The sequence below is a fragment of the Hypanus sabinus genome, chromosome 3, assembly GCF_030144855.1.
Source record: "Hypanus sabinus isolate sHypSab1 chromosome 3, sHypSab1.hap1, whole genome shotgun sequence".
NCBI lineage: Eukaryota > Metazoa > Chordata > Chondrichthyes > Myliobatiformes > Dasyatidae > Hypanus > Hypanus sabinus.
Genome location: NC_082708.1, coordinates 160973744 through 160998913, shown reverse-complemented (window position 1 = coordinate 160998913; position 25170 = coordinate 160973744). Strand labels below are relative to the sequence as shown.

Here is a 25170-nt window from a genome sequence, read left to right as displayed (position 1 = left end):
CATAAGTTCAAAGTAAACTTATTTGTAACGTATATAAACGTCACCGTAAACAACCCTGAGATTCACTTTCTCAGGGCAATCACAGTAAAAACAAGAAACACAATAGAATCAACAAAAGATGCACCCAACAGAATCAAATCAAGTTTATTGTCATTTAATTATATTCATGTATATAATGTATATAGAAACAAGACAACGTTTCTTTGAGCCAGAGTGTAATTGACAGCAACCAATAGGCAAAAAAAGTAACAAACTATGTAAAAACAAAAAGAAGGAACAATAAATAAATAAGCAATAAATATGAAGAGTGTGAGATGAAATGTCCTAGAAAGTGAGTTCTTAGGTTGTGGGAACATTTCACTGAAGGGGCAAGTGAAGTTATCCCCTTTGGTTCAAGACCTTGATGGTTGAGGGGGTAATAACTGTTCCTGAAGCTGGTGTTGTGGGTCCTGAGGCTCCTGTACCACCTTCCTGATGGCAGCAGCAAGAAGAGAGCATGGCCTGGGTGGTGAGGCATCCTAATGATGGATGCTGCTTTCCTGCGACAACACAACATGTCGATGTGCTCAATGGTGGGGGGGGGGGGGTGCTGGGCTATATCCTCTACTTTTTTGTAGGCTTTTCCACACTAGGGCATTGGTGGTTCCATACTAGACTATGATACATCCAATCAAATTACTCGCCACCACACATCTATTGAAGTTTTAGATGACACGTCAAATCTTTGCAAACTCATAAGAGATGTTGCTGTACTTTCTTCGTAATGGCATTTACGTGCTGGATCCAGGACAGATCCTCTGAAGTGTCAACACTGAGGAATTTAAAGTTGCTGACTCTCCCCACCTATAATTGCCCTGACATTGAGTTGTTGTGGCACCACTCAGCCAAATTTTATATATGCTGATTCATCACCACCTTTGATTTGGCCAATGACAGTGGTGTCGTCGGAAAACTTAAATATACCATTGGTTGTGTGCTTAGCCTCACAGTCATGAATATAAAGCAAATAGAGTAAGGGGCTATGCACACAGCCTGTGGTGCACCTGCACGGAGGGAAATTGTACAGAAGATGATATTGCCAATCCGGACTGACTGGGGTTTGTGAGTAAGGAAATAGAGGTTCAAGTTGCACAAGGAGGTATTGAAGGGATGATGGCATTGAATGTTAAACAACTATGGTCAATGAAGAGCATCCTGATGCACACATTTTCACTGCCCAGATGTTCCAGGTTTGAGTGAAGAGCTGATTAGCATTTGCTGTTGACCTGTTGTGACGGTAGGCAAATTGGAGTAAATTGGAGTCGCTTCTCGGGCAGAAGTTGATATGTTTCATCACCAACCCCTCAAAGCACTTCATCACAGTGGATGTAAGTGCTACTGGACAATAGTCATTGAGGCAGGTTACCACATTCTTCTTGGGCACTGGTATAACTGAAGCCTGCTAGAAGCAGGTGGTTGCAGAAGTGAGAGGTTAGAGACATTGGTGAGCACTGCAGCCAGTTGATCAGCACAGGTCTTTAGTACTCAATCAGGTACCCCATCTGGGCTTTCTGTGGGATCACCCTCCTGTAGGCCTCAGAGACTGAACTCAGAGGGTAATCATGTGCTGCGGGAGGTTGTGAAGGTGCCTCCATGTTTTCATTGTCAAACCCAGCATAAAAGGCATTGAGCTCATCTGGGAGCAAAGCCTGGGTGTCACTTATGTTGCTCGGTTTCACTTTGTAAGCAGTGATGGCATTCACCCCTGCCACAGCTGTCCAGCATCCTTCAGTGACTGTAAGACCACACGAAAGAGAAGCAAAATTAAGTCATTTGTCCCATCGAGTCTGCTTCACCATTTCATCATGGCTGATTCATCTCCCTATCAGCCCCAATCTCCTGCCTTCTCCCCATAACCCTTCATGCTCAGACTAATCAAAACTCTATCAACCTTTTGCCATAAATATACCCAATGTATATCTACAGCAGCTTTTAACAAAGAATTTCTCAGATTCACCAGACTCCTCATTCCTCCTCATCTCTGTTATAAGTGGACATCCCTTTCTTCTGAGGCTGGGTCCTCTAGTCTTAGACTCTCTCACCATAGGAAACATCTTCTCCACATCCACTCCGTCGAGGCCTTTCAACATTCAATAGACTTCAGTGAGATCACTCCTAATTCTTCTGAATTTCAGTGAATACAGGCCCAGATCCATCAAATGCTTCTCATATGATAAGCTGTTCAATCCAGGAATAATTTTTGTAAGTGTCCTTTGAACTCTCTCCAATGTCAGCACACCCTTTCTATCTCCGAATCTATCTAAGTCCTTCGGTAGCCTCTGTGTTTCCTTAACACTACCTGCCCCTCCACCTATCTTCGTATCATCTGCAACTTGGCCACAAGTCATTGATTCTTTCATCCAATTCATTGACATGTAATGTAAAAAGAAGTGGTCCCAACACAGATCCCTGTGGGACACTGATAGTACCGGCAGCAAACTAGAAGAGGTTCCCTTTATTCCCGTTCTTTGGCTTCTGCCAGTTATCCACTGCTTTATCCATGCTAGCATCTTTCCTGTGCCAACCAACTAGCGGGAGTGTTCAAAGACATTTTCAACCTCTCACTGCTATGGGTAGAAGTTCCCACTTGCTTCAAAAAGGCAACAATTATACCAGTGCCTGAGAAGAATAACATGAGCTGCCTAAATGACTGTCACATCGACAGTGAAGTGCTTTGAGAGGTTGGTCATGACTAGATAGAATTCCTGCTCAGCAAGGACCTGGACTCATTGCAATTTGCCTATTGCCACAATAGGTCAACAGCAGATGCTATCTCAATGGCTCTCCACACAGCTTTAGACCACCTGAACAACACAAACACCTACGTCAGGATGCTGTTCATTGACTATAGCTCAGCATTTAATCCCATCATTCCCACAATCCTGTTTGAGAAGTTGCAGAACCTGGGCCTCTGTACCTCCCTCTGCAATTGAATCCTTGACTTCCTAACCAGAAGACCACAGTCTGTGTGGATTGGTGATTACGTATCCTTCTCACTGATGATAAATGTTGGTGCACCTCAGGGTTTAGCCCACTGCTCTACTCTCTATATGCACATCACTGTGTGGCTAGGCATAGCTCAAATGCCATCTATAAATTTGCTGATGATACAACCATCGTTGGTAGAATCTCAGCTGGTGATGAGAGGGCGTACAGGAGTCAGATATGCCAACTAGTGGAGTAGTGCCACAGCTTCAATCTGGCATTCAATGTCAGTAAGATAAAAGAACTGATTGTGGTCTTCAGGAAGGAACACATACCAATCCTCATAGAGGGATCAGAAGTGGAGATAGTGAGCAGCTTCAAGTTCCTGGGTGTCAAAATCTCTGAGGATCTAACCTGGTCCCAACATATTGATGTAGTTATAAAGAAGACAAGACAGTGGCTATACTTTATTAGGAGTTTGAGGAGATTTGGCATGTCAACAAATACACTCAAAAACTTCTATAGATGTACAGTGGAGAGCATTCTGACAGGCTGCACCACTGTCTGGTATGGGGAGTAGGGGAGTGGGGGGCTACTGCTCAGGACCGAAGGAAGCTGCAGAAGGTTGTAAATCTAGTCAGCTCCATCTTGGGCACTAGCCTGCAAAGTACCCAGGACATCTTCAAGGAGTGGTGTCTCAGAAAGGCAGAGTCCATTATTAAGGACCTCCAGCACCCAGGACATGCCCTTTTCTCACTGTTACCATTAGGAAGGAGGTAGAGAAGCCTGAAGGCACACACTCAGTGGTTCTAGAACAGCTTCTTCCCCTCTGCCATCCGATTCCTAAATGGACATTGAATCTTTGGGCACTACCTCACTTTTTTAAATATACACTATGTCTGTTCACGTTTTTTAAATCTCTTCAATATATGTAATCGATTTATTTATTTATTATTATTTTATTTGTTATTTTTTCTCTCTGCTAGATTATGTATTGCATTGAACTGCTGCTGCTAAGTTAACAAATTTCACATTACATGCCGGTGATAATAAACCTGATTCTGATTCTATAATACAATGGGCTCTTAACTTGTTAAGCAGCCTCATATAGCACCTTGTCAAAGGCCTTCTGAAAATCCAAGTGTGCAACATCCACTGACCCTCCTCTGTCTATCCTGCTTGTTATTTTTGAGGCAAGATTGTCCCTTGAGGAAACTATGCTGATTACAGCCTATATTATCATGCAGCTCCAAGTACCCTGAGACTACATCCTTGACAATCGACTCCAATATCTTCCCAGCCACTGAGGTCAGAATAACTGGCCTATAATTTCCTTTCTTCTGCCTCTCTCCCTTGAAGAGTGGAGTGACCTTTGCAATTTTCCAATCCTCTGGAACCATGCCAGAATCTATTGATTCTTGAAAGATAATTACTAATGCCTCCACGATCTCTTCAGCCCCTCTTTCAGAACCCTTGGGTGTAGGCCGTCACATACTTCCAGAGATTTATGGGTTAGTGGGGTAGTTGGTCACATGGCATTGAGTGGCACAGGCTAATTGGGTTGGTGGGGCCTGTTACCATGCAGTACTTCTAAATAAAACAAAATAATGGAAGGAACTAAAGTCCTCCAGTCCAGGCAGCATCCTGGCGAATCTCCTCTGCACGATTTCATCCATTGGCAAAATGGCATCTGTTCATCTTCAAAGTGATGCCATGCGAGCTCGGATGGGGACTTTGTCCAGCATCACATCAGTGGGAGAAGGCAATAGGAGCTGAGGATAAAGGTGTGGGATGGAGAGGAGTCTGGGATTTACAGACTGTTGTGGTGACAGCTCTCAGGGATTACTTGGAAAGTCACTTGTTCTGCTCTTGTGCCCGAGACCAGACTCGCGCAGGACTTAGAGACTCGCACTCTGCAGGACTGGAAAGGTAACCTTCCGATACCAAACAAATCAAAAACTGGCAAGAAGGATATGGAGGAAGTGATGGAAAGCCAGAAGAGTTTTGAGGTGGATTCAAAGGTAACTCGGACGTAGTGAAGAGACTCGGTGGCCACAGTTAGTCCTATGTGGTTGCCATACCAACTAACTGATGTAGAGTATATAACCAAACCTTGTGGCTAATTTGTCATTTCTCGTTAGTGAGGCTTATGGAATGCCCTGGTCCATCCCAGAACCCGGGGCCCGGTTACCTTCAGCCGCCAATGAGCCTTGTCACAGAACAATACAACACCCGATGCAGGGTCTTTAGCTCAAAATCCTCAAACTTTTCTGCACTGTTTTCACTTGAACCACATCTTTCCTATAACAGGGTGACCAAAACCATACACAGTACTCCAAATGCAGCCTCAACACTAGTATCTAATATTAATGTACTAATATCTTCAGATATTAATTACTAAATATTAAAATGTTACTTCTCTGCATTTTATTTCTGCATCCCAGCTTTATCGCTCTCTGTTTTACTTTCTGTTCACGATCTAGCATTTACTAAACACAAACTTGGCGAGCATCTCAGTCATCATTTTCATTCCGTCCATGATGGCTGCCTGGAGATCTCTGTGGCCATCCATTTTCATTCTCTTCCCCACTCCCGCAGTGGTCTCCTCCACTGCAAAGGTTGAGGCTAAACACAAATAAACATATTCTGCCTGTGCAGTCTACTACCCAAAAGCAAGAACATTGATTTCTCCAGCTTCTGGTAAATTGTCCCCATCTTGTCTCTCTTTTCTCTCTCCTCCTGAATTACCCTGTTCTTTCGACACTCATCCAACCCTGGTTACCCTGCTTCTCACCCCTCTTCCACACACTCCATCTGCCCATCACCCACACATTGGGTCCTCCCATTGGTCTCTCTGCCCTGAAGTTCCCATCTGTCATCCCTCTTCCTTCACGATTCCATGCTTCACCTGCCTCTCCAATCAGATTCCATTATCCATTTCCCTCTGTCACCACCACGTATCGCAGCCTCTGTCATTATTTCCACATTCACCCCCCCCCCCAACTGCCTATCACTCCCCCTCACCTTGATCCATATAATCTGACACACACACAAATTGTTACAGGTCAGACAACATCTGTGTAGGGAAATACAGTCAATATTTTGGGCCAAAGCCCTTTCTGATGACCAGCCTGAAACATTGTTCATTTCTTCCATGGATGCTTTCTGATCTGCTGGGTTCCTCCAGCATTTTGAATGTCCAGCATCTGTAAAAGATCTTGTGTCCATCTATGACCTGCCAGCTCTTGTGCCACCCCTCCCCCCACATTTACCTGGCTCTCTCACCTTTTCCTTTATACTGTAGTCCAGAGGACAGGTCTTGACCGGAAATGTTGATGTCCGTTTCCCTCTGCAGATGCTGCCTGACTCACCGAATTCCTCCGGTACTGTGTTTGTTGCTCTAGCAGTTATCCTGCCTTGTTCGGACTCATTGATCTTTCTAAGCTTGGCTTGGGTCTGCCATCATTGTTAGTCCTGCAGAGGGTGGCATGTGGTGTGGTGTTGGATCTCTAGATCCAGCAAGGTCTAGTGGATAGAGCCAGGACATTAGAGGATCTTTGTGTGTGTGTGTGTGTGTGTGTGTGGTGGAGTGTGAGGCAGGACACTGTTGCCTCTGGTAAATTGAGGAAGGGTTACTCAAGGGTGTTTTTCCTCTCCTTTCTGAAGCACAGGTTGAAGATGCAGAGCCGAAGACCGGAGATGGTAAACCTGACAGTAAAGACCTCAGGAACAAAGCATCACAAGCTGGCTGTGAGAAAGTTGCCACACTGGAGAGAGCCCAGGATGCTCTGAGTCAGGACGCTGGCTGCTGTGGGAGTACCTGTGTCCAGAACACACAGAAACTCATCTCTCCAGGTCTGGGCAAGGAGCCGACCTCAAGCAACTATCAAAAGTCATTGGCTGTTGTCATCGTCCCTCCCATTAGCCAGGGCCACCCCTCTGCCCTGCGGCTAGCAAGGAGCCCCTGGACTGGAGCTTCAGGACCACCCAACTTCTGGTAAGGCTAAGCAAAAGGCCACTGTATGCTCGGAAATAGCTGCGTCCACACATCTCTACTGCCTTGTTAATGTGGCGAGCATCCAGCACTGGCAACAAAGGGTTGACAAGTGTTACAGGAGGTTTTACAGGAAGGGAGGTGACAGAGTTATAGAGATGTACAACACATTTGTCCATCCTGACCTTTTTGACTTGTCCTATTTGTTATGTTAGGATCACATCCTAATATTCCTTCCCAATTCAAATATCCTTTAAATGTAGCGATTCCACCACCTCATCTGGCAGTGAGTTGCAGCTATCAACTACTCTCTGTGTAAAACCCTCCAAGAGAACCACAACCTTGTCATATGGCTCAATGACTCAGAGAGCTATGTTGGCTGGAGCAAGGCTTTATGCTTTGGCTCCTGGTAGGGTCACCAAAGCCAAACAGGTCAAAGGGTAGAGACCAGACTAAGAGTGGTCCACCGGTTGTCCAGTTGTCCAAAATTGTTTTATGGAAACAGCAATGAAGATTCCTGTGCATCTGAGTTCGATAGTATTCCTGAGTCTCCACCTGGGATTTGCATGACTGATAGTAGTAAACATCAAGAGGAAGCTACTGGTATGAAGGGAGCCCTGAACACCACCAGAGATTGAGGACCTTCATTGCTCCCCTAACCACCAGTGACATAATGGGCATGTTCCCTCGAGTGCTATCTGTGCACAAAAAACTCGGTTATCATTTCAGATTCACGTGATGAGGTTGTAACATATGATACACGTACAGCTGTGGGGGAGGCTGTGCCACCTTTGTGAAGAAGGGTTCATTGTTCAGAATTTTGCCTTATCCAGAGAATACCAACTGTGTAATTATTGAATTGTTATATCCACAGGGTGTAATCAAAATTGTGAACTTTTATAATCCAGTCTGTTGAAGGATTGGGAAGAATGGTGGGAAATGATTCTGGTAAAATTATTTTTTGTGGTGACTTTAATGCATATAGTGGTTTGTGGGGCAGTAAGACTACAGATGATAATGGAAGTCAGTAGAAGAAGAATAAGAGTGAATTTTTCTAAATAATGGAAGAAAGACAAGGTGGATATTCCTCAAAGTGGGAGCTCTTGTCTAGACTTGGCTTTTACCTCTGCTCCACTTGCTGGACTTAGTAGGTGGGATTTTAATGACTGATTGTATGGGAAGTGATCATTTCCCAGTACTGTGTATTTGTTGGGATCAAGGTTCACTGTCGGAATTTGGGTTCTGATAATTTAATTGTGTTCTAAGAGGACAAACTGGGGAACATTTTCTGTTGAGTGTGAGAAATCATTTGATCAGTTGTCTCCGGGTGATACCATTGAAGAAGACTATTGGTGTATAATTTCTAGTTTGTGTGGGGCATCCCATCAAGCCATTTCTTTGGTGTCTCGGAGAGCTGGTAACAAATATGTTCCTTGGTGGCCATGGGAATGTACAGAGGCTATCAGAGACTGGAGATGGGCTTTTCACATTTTGAAATGTAGATTAACCCAAGAAGCCTTGCTGAACTTTCAGAAGGAAAGAGTGACTGCCAGGAGAGTTATTAGGAACGCTAAAAGGGAAGTGTGGAGGGGATTTTGCTCATCATTTGGGAGGTAAACTGGCAGGACAGTGGTGTGGAGAATGCTGATGAAAATGAATGGTGTCAGACCTTATAACCAGATTCCAGTGTGAGTGGAGAATGGAAATTTGGTTACAATGGATAAAGAAAAGGCTAAATGTCTGGGAAACATGCTTACAAAGTTATGTAGACTAGACAATGTAGGGGATGAGTATATTGAGAGACAACAACGTATTTTGATGAAGAATGGGAAGATTTGTCAGAAACGAGACATTTGAGAGAGCCAGGGATGATGAATTTATGTAGGCTTACCTGAAGTTTGCTGTCAATAGTGCAAGCAGTACAGGGCCCAGGACAGGATATGATCAGCTCCAGCATCTGCCCCAGGCAGTCTTGAAGAAATTGCTTGAGATTGGAAAAGGGCTGTGGAGTTGCCTTTTGTTAAATCTGGGAATGATCTGACACTGCCAAGAAGCTACAGCCTTATGCTCTCACCTCTTCACTATGTAAAATAACGGAGAAAATGATAGTAATTAGGCTGATGTTTGTTTTGGAGAAGAGACAGTTACTTAGTCGCTGCCAGCGCGGGTTTCGTAAAGGAAGATATATGCATCATGCCCTTGTACGATTGGGAAAAGAAATTTGGAAAGCTTTTACTGTAAAAGAATCAGTAGTTTCAGTGTTTCTGGACATAGAAAAAGTTTATAGAATGCTACGGAGGGAGGGGCTTTTGATTAAGCTAATTGATCGGAAGGCTTTACAACTGGGTTTTGGATTTTTTGTTTGGTCGGTTGATTGGAGTGAGGGTGGGTGAAGAAGTGTGTCAGAGTTTGCAGGGGATAATAGGACCACACCCCCAGGGTATTGTTTAGTCCAATATTGTTTAATCTGATGATCAATGATATTTTGATGGTATTGGGCATTGATCTAGATTGGCTTTGTATGCTGATGATGGGGCTCTGTGGAAAAGGGGTTGTAATACTGCCTATATGATAAGTTCTGTGTAAGCAGCCTTATCAGCAATGGAAGAATGATCTTTGAACTGGGGTTTAAAATTTTCTGTTTCTAAGTCAAAATATGTGGTTTATACACAGATACATGGGCTGGATAGCATTCATGTATGGGTGTTCACTGTCCAGGGTTCTCGTCTTTAAATATTTGGGGTTATGGCTGGATGCGAGGTTGACTTGGAGAACACAAAGTTCTTGGAGGATAAATGTAAGCTGGTCATTAACTTTCTGCAGTGTGTGGCTGGGTATGAGTGGGGAGCTTCTGGGGTATGCTGTTGACAATTTATCAAGCTTTACTGCACTCTTGTCTGGGCTATGGTTGTATGACTCACGGGGAGGCAGCTCATTCAGTTTTGTAGAAGCTGGATGTCCTACAGGCCATGGCACTTAGATTCTGAAGTGGAGCATTCCAGACCACACCTCGAGATGCCTTGGGGTTGAACTAGGCAAGATGCCTCTTGTCCTGCGGAGAGAAAAACTGAGCCTTGCCTGCTGGGCTTCCATGGTAGGGTGGGGGAACTTCCCATTTGATATATTCAGATTTAATGGATTACTAATAGAGTCGGAAAATGTTTTGGGCGGATAGCTAGGGAATGTGTGTGGGAGTATGGTCTGAGGGATTTGCGGATTACCTAATGGTGGCCTGGCCAGGAGTTCCAGCTTGGAAGTTTCCAGACTGGGAATAGATTTGTCATTAATGGAGGGGATACATAGAATCTTGAGGGTGGTGAGAGGGTGTCTGGTCACCTACAGCAGGAATGAAGATTACAGGGCTCCTGGGGGCGGGGGAGGAAGAAATTACTTGGGGCAGACCTTCTCTGTTACAGGTGTTCAAATTGAAATATCACGAGCTTTCTCACAAAGTAGAGGCGAGGGAGTTCCTGTGGCAGGAGACTGGTGACCAAAGGGAACGGGTGAATGAACTGTGGGAAAGGAGGGAGCAGATTCAATAGGATCCTCCACAAGAGAGTTGGACAAGAAAGTTTACCTAGCTGTGGAGATGAGAAGTTTGGAACAGATTAGGGAGCTCTTGTAAAGGGCCAGCACAAGTCCAATGGGCTGAATGATCTCTAGCACAATCAAATTCTCTAATCATGTTCATGGATTTTCTGCTTTGAAGCTGTGCTTGTGACTGGGTGAACCTAGTGAAGGGGTGGGATGAATGGGCTTTGCTGATTGGCCACAATGACTGTGCTCATTCTCTTTGCTCTTCTGAAGGTCCAACGGTAAGATGAAAAGGCACAAAAACCTGCAGGGGAGTCTTCAGCAGCTGCCTCACGCCAGACCCATCGACCTGCTCTTAAACAGCCAGGTAAGATCTTCAAGGAGTCCAGGGGAGTTAGCCAAACCCCACCAAGTGCAAGGGCAAACCCCTGACTCCAGTAATGCATGACCTCAACCTTTAAACTCTTTATAGTATAAAGAATAGAAAGGTAAATTGGTAAATTAGTTTATTATTGTTATATGTACATATACACACATACATACACAAGGATTGTGATCAGATGATTCAACACAATAGAATCAACAAAAGATGCACCCAACAGAATCAAGTCATCAGTTTCTAGAGTAAGTTACATGGTTGGCACAAGATTGTGGGCTGAATGGCCTGTAATGTTCTGTAGATTTCTATGTTTATCATACACCAGAGAACTATTCAATAGTCTCATGACAATGGGACAGAGCTGCCATTGAGCCTGGTGGTACACAATTCAGGCTTTAGTATCTTTTGCCTGATGGGACGAAGACGAAAGGATGTCTGGGGTGGGTGGAGCCTTTGACGAAGTTGGCTGCTTTACCAAGGCAGTGAGTGGTGTGGACAGAGGCCGTGGTCAGGAGGCTGGTTTGTGTGATGTGTCCACAACTCTCTGCAGCTTCTTGCAGTTTCAGACACTTGCCCTGCCAAGCCATGGTAGGATGCTTTCCATGTTGAGGGGCAAAGAGGTCATGCCAAAGTTTAGCCTCTTGAGGAAGTAGAGGCACAGGTGAACTCTCTTGGTTTGGTTGCCATGAGGTTGGACCGGGACAGGCTGTCGATGTTCTCACCTAGAAACTTAAAGCTCTCGACCTCAGGATGCAAATAGGAGTCTCTGCACTGCCCCCACCCCCCGATGAAGTCAATGCCCAGCTCTCTTTCTTTGTCATAACTGAGTGAAGGGTTGTTGCCATGACGCCGTGTTACTGGGCTCTCTGTCACTTTCCCAAACTCCAACTCAACACTATTTGAGATGTGGCTCATTACTGTGGTGCCATCTGCAAACTTGTAGATGGAGTGCGATAGAGTCTGGCCACAGTGTCACGAGACTCTATGGAGTAGAGTAGGGGGCTGATGATCAGTCCTACGGAGCACCTGTGTTGAAGGTAATTCTGGAGGAGTTGTTGCTGTCTATCTTTACCGATTGAGGTCTGTCGGTGAGGAGTCAGGGATTCACTTATAGAGGAGGGTGTTGAATCCCAGCTGTCCAAAGGTGAGCTTGCTTGACATTATAGTATTGAAGTATGAGCTGTCGTGAATAAGCAGTTGTCTAATATAACTATCTTCACTCTCCAGATATTACAGAGTGTGGGGCTGAGGAGATGGTGAAGGAAAACCTGGCCAAAGGTTGCCATGGTAATGAAGTTCTGATGCTGCCAACAACTCCTCAGGGAGCACTGTGGGTTCAACTCCTCAGCAGGAAGCACTTCATTCCTGAGGCTCCTTTCACCAGGATATACCATGGTGTCTGTGTTAAAACTCTAATTCTGCCACAGCAGCCCTGTAAACATTTAGTCTTCACTAACAAGATCCCATAAAGCAGCATGGCGAGAAGGACCAGATGGTCTTTATTTTAGGAATGTTGTTTAAGAGAGAGATGTTGGCCCCAGAACCTCACGGTGACTCATTCATCTAAAGGCCAGCACCCCATCTCCCTCTGAAATGAATACATCTATTACCCCACTGTAGGGCAGTTGCCACTAAACCGGAAAGGATGTAAAGATTTCTGAGGATGTTGCTGGAACTGAGTTATGGAGAGCGTTTGAGCAGATCGCAGTTGTTTTATTGGAGCAGAGGAGAATGAATGGTCTTGTAGAGGTGTATAAAATCATGAGGGACATAGGTGATTGCACGCAGTCTTTATCCTAGGGTAAGAAAATCAGGAACTAGAGGGCAGAGGGTTAAGACAAGAAGATACTGTGGACTTCAGCACCACCTGCTGTAAAGGTGCTGAACTACAACCAAGACACAGTATCAACACTACTATAGAATAAAAGAGCACCTTCTGGTCAATGCCAACCAAGATATCCATCTAAGCTTCATTTGCCGGCATTTGGCCCATAACCTTCTCATCCTTTCCTTATATGTTTACCTGCTCAGCTGCTTTTTAAAACTTGCCTGCCTCAACCACTTCCGCTGGCAGCCCATTCTGTATACGGACTATCCTCTGTAAAAAGTCAGCCCCTCAAAATCCTATTAAATCTCTCCCCTCACCTTAAACTTGTACTGCTAAGTTCCCCCACCCCTGGGAAAAAGACTGAATCCTCATGATTTTATACACCTCTGTAAGATTACCTGTCTCCTCTGCTTCAATGTAAGACATCATAGCCTTGTTGAATCTCTCCTTATAACTCCTGGCAATAACTTTGTAAACCCTTTTCTGTGCTCTTTCCAAGTTAATAATATCTCTCCTAAAGCAGTGTGACAGAAACTGATCACAATTGAAAAATGCTTATCAGCAATGTAAACCATCCCAAGTCAAGAGTCCTCAGCATTGAAACTGAGCGATACAGAAATAGTTTTTAAGCAGGTTGTTACAAGAGGAAATGTCTCGAGTTCTTGTATATACCAATTCAGGCAGAATTAGAGAAGCAGGTCACGTCTCTGTGTCATGGACAAGCACATTATGTGTGTACAGAACCAAACTCTGATCTAATATTTTCTGTCCAGCAACTCCCATGCTCTGGCATTCTTAGAACATGATTTGCAGATCCACACTAGTTAATGGATTGAAAATTAACTAAGATCTACTCTAACCTGTAGCTAATTAACCCAGCAATACAACTGGGGTATTGAGCTGATTTCAGCCAAGCACATTCCTGATTCAGAGAAACTTTAGGTCAGTGTAAGTTCTCAGAACTCTTTCATGCCTGAGGGGTGTCTGTACTTATAAAGGCTGCTCAGTCCCTGCTCAGAGGGAGATGATATGGGGCAATGTTTACGGTCTGGCTCCAATCAGGGACCCAAGGGTGAAATCGGAGGGACAGGGGCTTGGGAAGGGGAGCCCAGAACTGGGGGCTTGGCAGTGAGGGGCAGAGCTGCTGGTGTTGAGGAGATGGCAATCGGGATGGTAAAGAATGCAGACACCTGCAAGGATTGAAGAGCTGCAGGGGCTCATAGAGCTAAGAGGGGGCATATCCACAAGAAGGGTTTGTAAACAAGGGAGGCATAAAGTTGTCCAACATAGAAACAAGCCCTTCACCCTTCATGTCCATGCCACCTGTTGTACCCATCCATGTTAATCCTGCCAATCTGTGTTAGTTTTCTATCGCTGGTACTTACTCTTGTTTGTACTTGGGGTGCCAGGGTAACGTAGTGGTTATCACAATGCTATGACAGCTCAGAGCGTCAGAGTCTGGAGTTCAATTCCAGCGCGGTCTGTAAGGAGCTTGTATGTTCTCCCTCTAGCCACGTGGGTTTCCTCTGGATGCTCCGGATTCCTTCCACATTCCAAAGACTTGCTGGTTGGTAGGTTGATTGTTCATTGTAAATTGTCCTGTGGTTGGTTAGTGCTACATAGGTGGGTGGCTGGGCGGTGCAGTTTGTTGGGCCGGAAGGGCCTGTTCTGTGCTGTATCTCTAAATTAATAAATAAACAGGAGAAAAAAAGGCAGATATGATTAATACATTTTTGGCATAAGTCTTCGCCATAGAAGATTTGCTAATATCCCTAATATATCTGATAGGCTGACTTCAAATAACATGCTAGAACTTACAAAATTCGCAATGATCAGGAATAAAGTATTGGAGAAACTAACAAAGGGTCAATGGCAGGCAAGTTGCCGGAATCCGATGGACTGCACGTTTGGGCTTTGACAGAAGCGGTTGTGGAGATGGTGGAGCCTTTGGATGAAATATTTCATAACTCGCTCAAGTCTGAGGGGGGGGCTGGAAATTAACTGGAAGGTGGGAGAACAGACAGTATGACCCCCTTGTTCAGAAAAGGAGGGAGGCAGAAGGCAGGGGACTTATAATAGATATTGTTGATGTGGTGCTAGAGTCTGCAATCAGAGGAAATGACTAATCACTACAGGATCACTATGTTCTTAGCACGTCATTCTCTAGAAAACAAAAGGGTGATTGTCACTAAATTGGTAAATTTGTTAATTATTTTCATGTGTACTGATGTCTTACATTGATTCTGTTATGGTTATTATTCTATTATTGAATTATTGTGTATACCCACAAGAAAATGAATCTCAGGGTTGTATATGGTAACATACATGTATTTCGATAATAAATTTACTTTGAACTTTGAAGCTGGCTGAGCAGGAACTTCATGTGCAGACACCACAAGGTTTTGATTAGGAGGCAAACCCGTCCGCTTACAGCTGTGGCCGAAGATACTGCATGGTCCATTTGGAGAATTGAGAAGCCCTCACGTTGTATGAGAGTTTGGTAAAGTGAATGAATGAAGTACAAAGCATTCAAGATATTCTGGTATATGATTGACAAGGCAATTAGCAGGCAGTTAAGGTAAAAGTGATTTTGGTTTTGTAAAAGTGATTTTGCAAAGGAGTTGGAGTTAAAAAAGCGGGAAGTTCTGTTGTAATTCTACAGGGCATTGGAGATGCCACACCTGTGAACAGTTTTAGACTCCTCTGATTAAAAAAAGATATAGTCACCTTGGAGGCAGATCGAAGTAAGTTCACCAGTCTACATCCGGAGATGAGAAAGTTGTTCTACTGAGAGTGACTAAATAGTTTGGGTCTGTATGCCTTGGAGTTTAGAAGGATGAGGGGTGACTCTATTCAAACAGATCAGATTCTAAGGGGTCTTGACAGGATTGATGTTGGGATGTTTTCACCCAGGGAGAGTCCCAAACAAGAGGACGTGGTTACAACACAAGGGGCCAGTCATTTAAAACTGAAGTTTCTTCCTCTTGGACCGTGGCGGATCTCTGGATTTCTCTGCTCTCAGAAGCTGCATCTTAGGAGTGTTTAGTGGAGGTGGAGAAATATTTGAGGAATGGAGGGGTATGAAGAAATAGCGCAAAAGAGGAGTTGAGGCTGGCATAGATCACAATAACATTAAATGGTGGGATAGGGTTGAGGGGCTGAGTGGCCAGCTCCTGTGCACTTGGCCATTGTCAACCCGTGCACAACTTGTGAGCCATCAATTGAGAATTGATTGAGTGGGTCTGAGCACTGGGATAGTCACCCCATAAACAAGCACTGCTAAATGAAGCTCAATGTTCTGGACCTCAACACAAGGTCTACTTGTACCTGAGTAAAATAAAACCTTGTTCTCTTTATTAATTTGTCATTACAATGATGCATTATTTCTGAAGTTGCTTCCTAAAGCAGCAAAGTGGTACTGCCCATTTTGTGAGAGGGGAAATCTTCTCCATCCTTACCTCCCAGTTGGGCAACATCAGCCCGTTTCCCTGATGTTAACCTGATGACCTGCTGTATCTCGGGCAGCCAGCAGGTGGTGCCAGCTCCACAAATATTGGGCACCAGGCTGGTGTTTGCACTTCCCACAGCACAGAAGGAGCCCAGTTGTTCCATGGTACCTGTGACAGCTCTATATGTTTCTCCTCCCCACATTGCACTAACGTTCCCCCCACCCCCCCACAAATCTGCTCCTCACCCACACACCAGGGCCTCAATTTATAGAGCCCGCTTATTTCTCTGGCCCTGACCACCTTTGCAATGTGAGGGAAACCCACAGGGTTGCAGGGAGATGTGCAAACTCCACACAAAAGCACCCAAAGGTTAAAGAGGACATGGCAAAATTCTTTAGCCTCCTGAGGAAGGAGAACTCTGGCATGCTTTCATAGTCAATGTGGTTGGATCAGGACACGCTATTGGTGACGTTTACTCCTAGGAACCTGAGCTTAGCCATGTTGTAGATAGGACCATGAGAACCACCTCCCTTCCTGAAGCCAATGACCAGTTCTTCTGTTGCCATTCTGTTGTCACTGGCCCTCTCCCTCCTTCTTGAACTCCAACTCATTATTATTTGAGATACGGCCCACTGCGGTGCTTACCATCTGTAAACCTGTACGTGGAGTTGGCGAAGAATCTGTCCATGTAATTGTGAGTGGGTTGGCAGTAGAGTAGGGAGCTGAGGGGCCTGGTGGAGGGCCAGTACTGTCACCAAGGAGGTGTTGCTGCCTATCCTTAGTTTGTGATTAATTGGTCAGGAAGTTGCAAAGGGAGGTATCGATCCTAGATGGATGAGTTTGGGGTCGAGTTTGTTTGGAATTTTAGTACTGAAGGCAAAGCTGCAGTCAATAGACAATAAGCTAATATAGGTATCTTCGCTGTTCAGGTGCACTCAACGAGGTTTAGAATCTGGGGAAAGTTTGTGGGAACTTGAGGAGAGTTAACAGTGGAATTAGACTGCTCTGGGAGGTGGACTACACTCGTGGCCAAATGGCCTCTTCCTTTGATTATGGAAAGGAGGACATCCCCAGTTTTGCCAGGCACTGCCAGGCCAGAATCTCTTAGCCCTGGACAGTTTCAGGCTACATCCACACTAGACCGGATAATTTTGAAAAGGCCGGTTTCATGTAAACACGATAGGCGTCCATATTAGGTGTTTTTAAAAATATTTCTGTCCACATTGAAACAGATATTTTGGCGAATCCCCTCCTACTGTGCAGGTGCAGGACGCATCTACCGACAACATGCGACATATTTGGTGTTGAATCTCGCTGTGAAAAATGGTGCGTGTTTGTTCAGTTACAGACTAGAAAAACTTAAATGACGGGCAGCTGTTTGCTCTCGCGCAGGAGAACTTAAAAAGAAGTTAAAAAGAAACAAATGCTGAAGCGTATGGAGGCAACTGACAGGGAGTTCACAAACAGATTGACCCGGCTGACAACGAACATTGAAAAACTGGCTGACTCTGCATTAATAAACCACCTTGTTAAATGTATAAAACATGTCTGCATCAGTATTATCTTGTATTTCCATACAATGTTACATTAGGCTGTTACACATCTATTGTCAGAGAAGTACTTGCATAAATAGGTAAACCACCTTCATACGAGCAAGGACAGAAAACAGGGCAAAGTGAGTATACTTATTCAGTAAGTTATGGGTCAAAGTATTTGGTAAGTACATTTCTAACTCTTCTGGCTTCAGTCTCGTTGCCGTCTGTTCTGAAATTGTTAGGTTGCATTAAAGAAAACAATGAAATGGTGAGCTGCCGTCACCATCTGTTCCGGCACGTCATGACAGCGTTTTTAGATTTCTCCGTTTACCCTGTCCACACTGATCTGCTCAAGCAGCGTTTTCAAAATTACACACCCCGGAGAGCGTTTCTGAAAGGTCCAGTTTCAGGGGACGAAAACGTCGTTTTAGCGTGGACGGAGGGTAAAAACGAAGAGAAAAAGCTTCAGTTACAGATTTATCCGGTGTCATGTGGACGTAGCCTCGGTAGATCTCTTCCTTGCCCTCTCTGAGATCTGAATACATTATTCGAACACGTCTCCTCCCCTTGGTGTACTGCTGGTGTTCCCCATGCGTGGGGTAATACCTCAGAACGTTGCTGCTCGTCAGTGTGTTGCTGTAGTGTAGTGGACACTGTGTGCACAAAATGCCTGGAGATTACTGGGTAAATTCCCTCACTAATACCTGTCTCCCTGGCCTTCTGCCCTTAGTCTCAGCTCCAACACAAGAAGGCAGATCGTTACGCCCAGCCGGAGAGAATGGGAGAGTCGGGCAGGAAGCAGCGGGAGGCTTGGAGATCTGAGATGGAGCGAATCCACTTCCCAGATCTCAGCAGCAGGTGTCACATTGCTGAGCCCATCAGCACAGAAGGTAAAGTTGTGTTCGGTGTTGAGCCCTGTTCACTGGAGGCTGCCCTGTCAGAGGATGAGGTGCACTTCTTCAAGGTTAGCTCATCAACCAGAAACCATAACTCAGCCTGACCTGCTGAGTGTTCCCAGCGTTTTCAGCTTTTATTTTAGGATGAGTTAAATATTTCATTTGTTTTTCACCAGGTCACTTTGACATGAATTTGTTAATAATTTAAAAAGCAAACACGGGGAAATCTGCAGATGCTGGAAATTCAAGCAACACACACAAAACACTGGTGGAACACAGCAGGCCGGGCAGCATCTATAGGGAGAAGTGCTGTCGACGTCCTTTCCCTTCTCCAGCTCTGTGCCCCTTTTGCCAGTCACCTTTCCGGCTCTCAGCTTCACCCCACCCCCTCCCGTCTTCTCCTATCATTTCCCATTTTCCCTCCCCCTCCTACTTTCAAATCTCTTACTATCTTTCCTTTCAGTTAGTCCCGACGAAGGGTCTCGGCCCGAAATGCCGGCAGTGCTTCTCATTATAGATGCTGCCCGGCCTGCTGCGTTCCACCAGCATTTTGTGTGCGTTGCTTGTTAATAATTTAATTCATTTTAAACAAAAAAATAATTTAATAACCTGATTTTATAAGATGCCTGTAACCAAGAGCTTGAGGAAATGTACTTTACAAAGATTCCAACAGGCCACATACAGAGAGGTCTCGTGTGGTCATCACTGTCATCATGGGACGCATCATCTGACTTGGGCAATCACGGTCTCCAGAATAAGGCAGTGTTCCCTGCCCCTGAACTCAACAGCCAGTCGGGTACAGGAGGCAAAGACTGGCTGGGGTGAGAGGGAGGTCATTCAACCCCTGACCCTACTCTCACTAATTCAATAATGGTTGGTCAATATCTTGTCTTCATCTACTTAACGTGGATCCAGATCTGCCACAGTGTGACATTCCCTGTACGGAGGCACTCCCTCATCATCACCCCTCCCACGGTGAGAAGCTCTCTCAGTGCCACCCCTCCCATAGCACGGCACTCCCTCACTATCATCTGTCCCACAGTGCCATCTGATAGTTGGACGTGTGCTTGCTCAGTGAATCTAACTGATGTGTCGTCTTTTACAGCCAGATGCTCCAGAGTGAGGAGGGACCCCTGCAAACATCGTGAGTCCAAAACTCCTTCCCTGGAAGCTGTGGAGTTGATTCACCTGCCCAGCCGTCCAACATAAGCTCACGGGTGGACGGCGCTGTGTACAAGGCACGCACACAAACACACGCATAGGCGTGCATATGGGCGCATCCAGACTAATACGCCAGCAGCACCATACTCCCAGATTCACAGCCACCTCTGTACCCACACATGCAGACACCACAACCCCCTGCACAGAATCCCCTCTGACATCCTCTCATCTGCTCACTCCCTCTTACAGAAAGCTCGAGCCAATTTCCGCACGTACGTGTCCAGCAAAACAGCTGCTCACTTTGAGACACTAATACACGGTGGCACACTTAAACTTGTGCACAATATACTGAAGTGGAAATGCAGTCCTACATTAACTAAAATGCTAACGTTGGGGGAATCTGACTCAGTGAAGAGGGACTGGTGGGCAGCAATTTAACCAGTGATGTCTTTTTACTTTCTGTAGGATGTCAAATTGTATTTGTTAGGTTTAATGGGGAGGAAAGTGAGTATTTACTTCAGTACATATTGTGGCCTCACTAGGGTTCTGTACGGAGGGCCTGATCCATTGCGGGGCAGTGATGTGGGGAATGCAGTGAATGGGGGCGCAGAGGTAGGCTGCAACTCTCAGGACCCCCACACTGGCAGGTTCTGTCCCTGCGACCCTGGACCAGTAGCACTGGGACTGGCCACAGCTCCCCACTGTGGCTCAGTGGGCGCACTTCCCTGCTTAGTCAGGGGGCCAGAGGTTCTAGTCCCGCTCCAGAAAACAGAGCCACAATCCCAGGATGGTAGTGACATCACTGTGACATCAATATCGCTCCTGCGAGGTTCTGAGGGTGCAGGGCACGGCTGGAGTTTCTCCCACCCACTGGAGCAGTCCTGTAAACGATCCCCGCACTGTTCCAAACAAATGCCGGGAGTTGTCCACACGAATGAGGTGCGGCTGTACGACAGTCTGCCATCCAATTTACTCTTTAACATGATCGTGGCTGACTGTAGTTTCAGCTGCACGTTCCCAGCCACCCTCAGTGACATAACCTTGGAAGAAGCAGAGCACAGGAACAAGATGTTGTTCTAAGCCAGTTACGCTATTGATTAAACGCGTAGCTAAACTTGTCCTTTCTGCCTACGCAAGCCCATATCCCTCCATCCTCTTCACATTTTCTATCAACATAATTACCTACATTAGGGAGAGTATAGCTACCATTACTCACAACCTCTATAGCCAAACTTGTAAAAAAAAACAGTAACCGTGCCAAAATTTGCAAGCATTTCCAATTCAGATTGTAACAAAGAGTCTACTTGCTGTCTCGATCCTGTCCCTACCATACTTTTTAAGGATTCATTTAATAGTGTTCTCAGTTCTGTTTGGAAAATTACCAACACATCCCTTGAAACTGGAATTTTTCCAGATGACTTCAAAATTGCAACTGCTAAGCCCCTACTCAAAACCCAAACTCTGACAGTGAGGTACTAGCTAACTACAGGCCGATATCAAATCTTCAGAAATTCATTTCGAACCAGCTCAACAACTCTCTGAATGAGAACAATATTATGGAAAACTTTCAGTCAGGTTTTAGAGTAAACCACCGAATGCAGATGGCCCTTACAAAATTGTCAGCGACCTTAGGCTCACCACTGATGCCAAGAGTCTCAGTTCTAATTCCTCTAGATCTAGGGAGCTGCCTTCGACACAATTGACCACATTCTCCCAGATCACCTTGCGAACTGGCTTGGCCTCTCGGGTAATGCCCTTAATTGGTTTGGTTTATGCATTTAAGAGAGAATTTTTTTTGTCTGTTTTGGAGACCAATTTTCTAAGAGATATGATGTACCTTTTGGTGTTCCTCAGGGAAACTGTCTTGGTCCCCCATTCATCTCCTTACACATGCTCTCCTTAGGAGACATCATTCGAGAGCATAAACTTCATTTCCACAGTTATGCAGATGACACAAAATTGTATGTCTTGGTTGAGCCTAATGATGATAACACTCTATCTTCTCTGACTTCTGGTATGACAACAATAAACAAATAGATGAGCAATAATTTCCTAAAACTAAATGAAGATAAAACTGAAATACTTCTGGTTGGACCCAAAGCCAGAGGAGATAAACTTGGGAACTTGGCTCCCTTGTAAAATCAGAAGTAACAAGTCTGGGTCTTATCCTTGATTCAGATTTGAGTAGATTACTGCAATCCCCTTTCTACTGGCCTTCTGAAGCAATCTCTTGACAAACTTCAACTCATTCAGAACTCCGCACCTGAGTTCTGAATTAGTTAGACTTTTAACTAAAACCAGGGTGAGAGAGCATATCACTCCCATCCTAGCTGCTCTGCATTGTCTTCCTGTAACTTTTATAATTGCTGGGACTAGAGCACATCACAGAATCGCTTTTGTTTTATAATCCTGCTCGAGCTCTCAGGTCTTCTTCCACTGGCCTCTTAAATTTAAACAATCTCTTCAAAAGATAATTGGCAGGTCAGTTTTTTTAACTCCATCCCTAAACTCTGAAACTATAAAGGATGCAGACTCAGTTGATACTAAATACCAGCTCAAAACCGATTTATTGAAACTTGCTTTTAACTAACATCTTTTTGTCTTTAATTTTCATGTTTGTACTTTATGCCATTGTAAAGCACTTTGAACTACATTGTATGAAGAATGCTCTATAAATAAATAATTGTTATTACTATTATTGCATTCATGTGCCTACATAAGAATTTCTTAAGCACTGCTAAAGTATTTGCTTCCAGTGCCACCCTTGTCTGTACGTTCCAGGCACCCACCAGATCGTGTGAAAATCTTGTTTCATCTCCAATGAACAGTCCACCTCCCCTCTCACCTTAAGTGCATGCCCTCTACAATTAGACATTTGACCTTTGGGGAAAAGATATCTATCTATGCCTCTTATTAATTTATAAACCTCTTCAGGTCTTCCCCTAAGCTTCCGAGGTTCCAGAGAAATTAACACACATTTGTCCAATCTCTCCTCGAAGCACGTGCCCTCTCATCCAGGCAGGTTCCTGCTAGACCTCTGCCAAGCCTTCTCAAAAGCTCCCGCTGGTGGGGGGGGGGGGGGGATTGTCGTTTGCTGCTGCTTACGTGCGGGGGGGAGCTGGGAGGGGGACTTCGGGGTTCTCACGTTTAACTGTTGTTCATTCTTTGGGGCACTCCTCTGTTTTCGTGGATGTTTGCGAAGAAAAAGCATTTCAGGATGTTTATTGTATACATTTCTCTAACAATAAATTCAACCTTTGAATACGTGGGAAGAGTTTTAAGGTGAGAGCCAAGAGTTTTAATGGGATTCTGAAGGGTGTTGTTCTTTGCGCAGAGAATGATTGATATCTAGAACACACTACCAGAGGATGTAGTGGGACCAAATGCAATCACTATGTTTAAGAGGCATTTAGACAAACACTTCAATAAGCAAGGCAGAGAAGGATACAGTCCTAATATGGGCAAATGGGATTAGTGCAGATGAGAAGAGTGAAAAGGTCAGCATTGACATGTTGGGTTGAAGGGCCTGTTTATGTGCCGTAAAACTCTGACTCCATGATGCTAGGACTAGGAGCCTTGGGACACGTTGATTTCCTACAAAACTCTGTTGAAATCCACATCTATCTTTGAAGCTCTGAACAACCACTGGGGACAGAAGGGTTGCGTGACGCTCCCCACCTACGCCCAGTCATTCCATTTCAGAATCTGGATTGAGAAATGGAAACCCAGACAGAGAGATTGGCCACAGGCTGAGGTTTGTTTATCTTCTGTTTTGCTGACATTGAGCAGGGATTGGAGAGTCTGGAGTTTGGTTTCTCCGGTCCTGTGGCTGGAGTGAGGTAGTGTCTAGGGGCAGAGAGGAAGAACTGGGCCACAGACTGATGCATTCTCATCCCTTCTCTTGCAGACCTCCTTTAACTCTCCAGTCGAGGTGCCGAGGGTAATTTCCCTGGCTCGCGACCACTTCCGTAGGAGACAGCTACCAGTGGTTTGTGAACCGCAGTTCTTTCAATAACCTGGACAGGTTCAGAAGTGTCCTCATCCTCGGGGCTAAAACCAGAGCAGCTGCTTGGGCTCTCCTTCCCCCTTTCCATCAGCCAGAGCCCATGTAGAGGGAAGGAAGAAGGCCCTTGCCTTCATGCTGCTCTTGGCCATACCTGGGCACTGCACAGTGCTTCAAGCCAGTGCTGGGCTCTCCACAATGCACAGCAAGATCCCACACCTTGAAATGTGGCAATGAGCACACAACCTGCTTTAGGGCTCACGTCAGGGACATGCAGAAACTCCCCTTCTCCTTTTGCGAATAGTTCTGTCTCCCTGAGAGAGCTGATTGGTTCCGGTTCAGCATCTCATCTGGAAGTTGACAACTCTGTCGGGGTGACCCCAGAGTCCTGTATCAGAATCCTCAGCTCTGTGAAGTGAGGTTGACCTAATCTTCACTGCACCTTGTTGGCATAAAACACCCCAAGATAATCCAGGGTTAATGGTCAGAGGCAGATCCCCCATCACCTCGCTACAGATTAAAGCCCAAAGCCAAACCTGGTCAGACTGCAGAATAACAGGAAGAGGCCATTCAGCCAATAGACCCTGCTGCTCCATTAAGTGTGGCTGATCTGAGTGAGTTTATTATTGCCACGTGTACCAAGATGCAGTGAGAAGCTTCTCTTGCATACTGTTTACACAGATCAATTAATTACACAGTGCATTGAGGTAGAATGAGCTTAAAAAATATAAGAGTACAGAAAAAAGTGTAACCGATACAGGAGTTGTATCACTCCAGCCTAGATCCAGTTTCCTACGTTGTCTCACCCAATAAAAAGCTCCAGCAGATTCTCTGTTCATCCACTGGACTCCCATCCAGTTCGGTTCTGGCACCTTCATTCTTTCCTGTCCTCCTCCCGCCCTCCCTACCAGCCTCAACCCTCACCCAACCTAATTACCCTATGCTCTCTCTACCCTACTTACCCATCTCACTGACCCTGACCACCATTTTCCAACACACCCCATTTCCTCAAGAATCGACAGCCTCCCTTGAAAATTTCTGACATTTCCCACAGATCCATTGGACCAGAAACCTTGGACTCACATTTCCCTAGGAGCAAGGGGGAGCTTCTCAAAGTTCAAAATAAATTCATTATGAAATTACATGTATGCCACCATATACCACCCTGAGATTCAACTTTTTGCAGGTATTCATAGTAAATACAAGGAAGCACGATAGAATCAATGGAAGACTGCACCCAAGCAGTGTGCTTGACAACAAACTGCCAAAATGCAAAAGAGAAAAAAATATAATTAACAAATAAGCAATAAGTATGGAGAATATGAGATGAAGAGTCCTTGAAAGTGAGTCCATAGGTTGTGGAAACAGTTCAGTGATGGGGTGAGTGAAGTTATCCTCTCTGGTTCAAGAGCCTGATGGTAGAGGGT

General features: G+C 45.1%; 1 protein-coding gene across 5 annotated transcripts in view; it reads left to right on the top strand.

The window, feature by feature from the left end:
• Positions 1-22435, top strand: part of LOC132391831 (cyclin-dependent kinase-like 4) — a 57131-nt gene extending 34696 nt beyond the window's left edge. For all 5 annotated transcript variants that reach the window (XM_059965492.1, XM_059965491.1, XM_059965489.1 and 2 more), the window contains 5 exons: positions 4850-4985; positions 6636-6961; positions 10766-10859; positions 18414-18573; positions 19685-22435. In XM_059965492.1, the coding sequence (XP_059821475.1) occupies positions 4850-4985; positions 6636-6961; positions 10766-10859; positions 18414-18573; positions 19685-19788 (820 nt within the window). In that variant the 3' untranslated portion in view covers positions 19789-22435. The remainder of the gene's footprint in view (positions 1-4849; positions 4986-6635; positions 6962-10765; positions 10860-18413; positions 18574-19684) is intronic.
• Positions 22436-25170: the final 2735 nt, after the last annotated feature.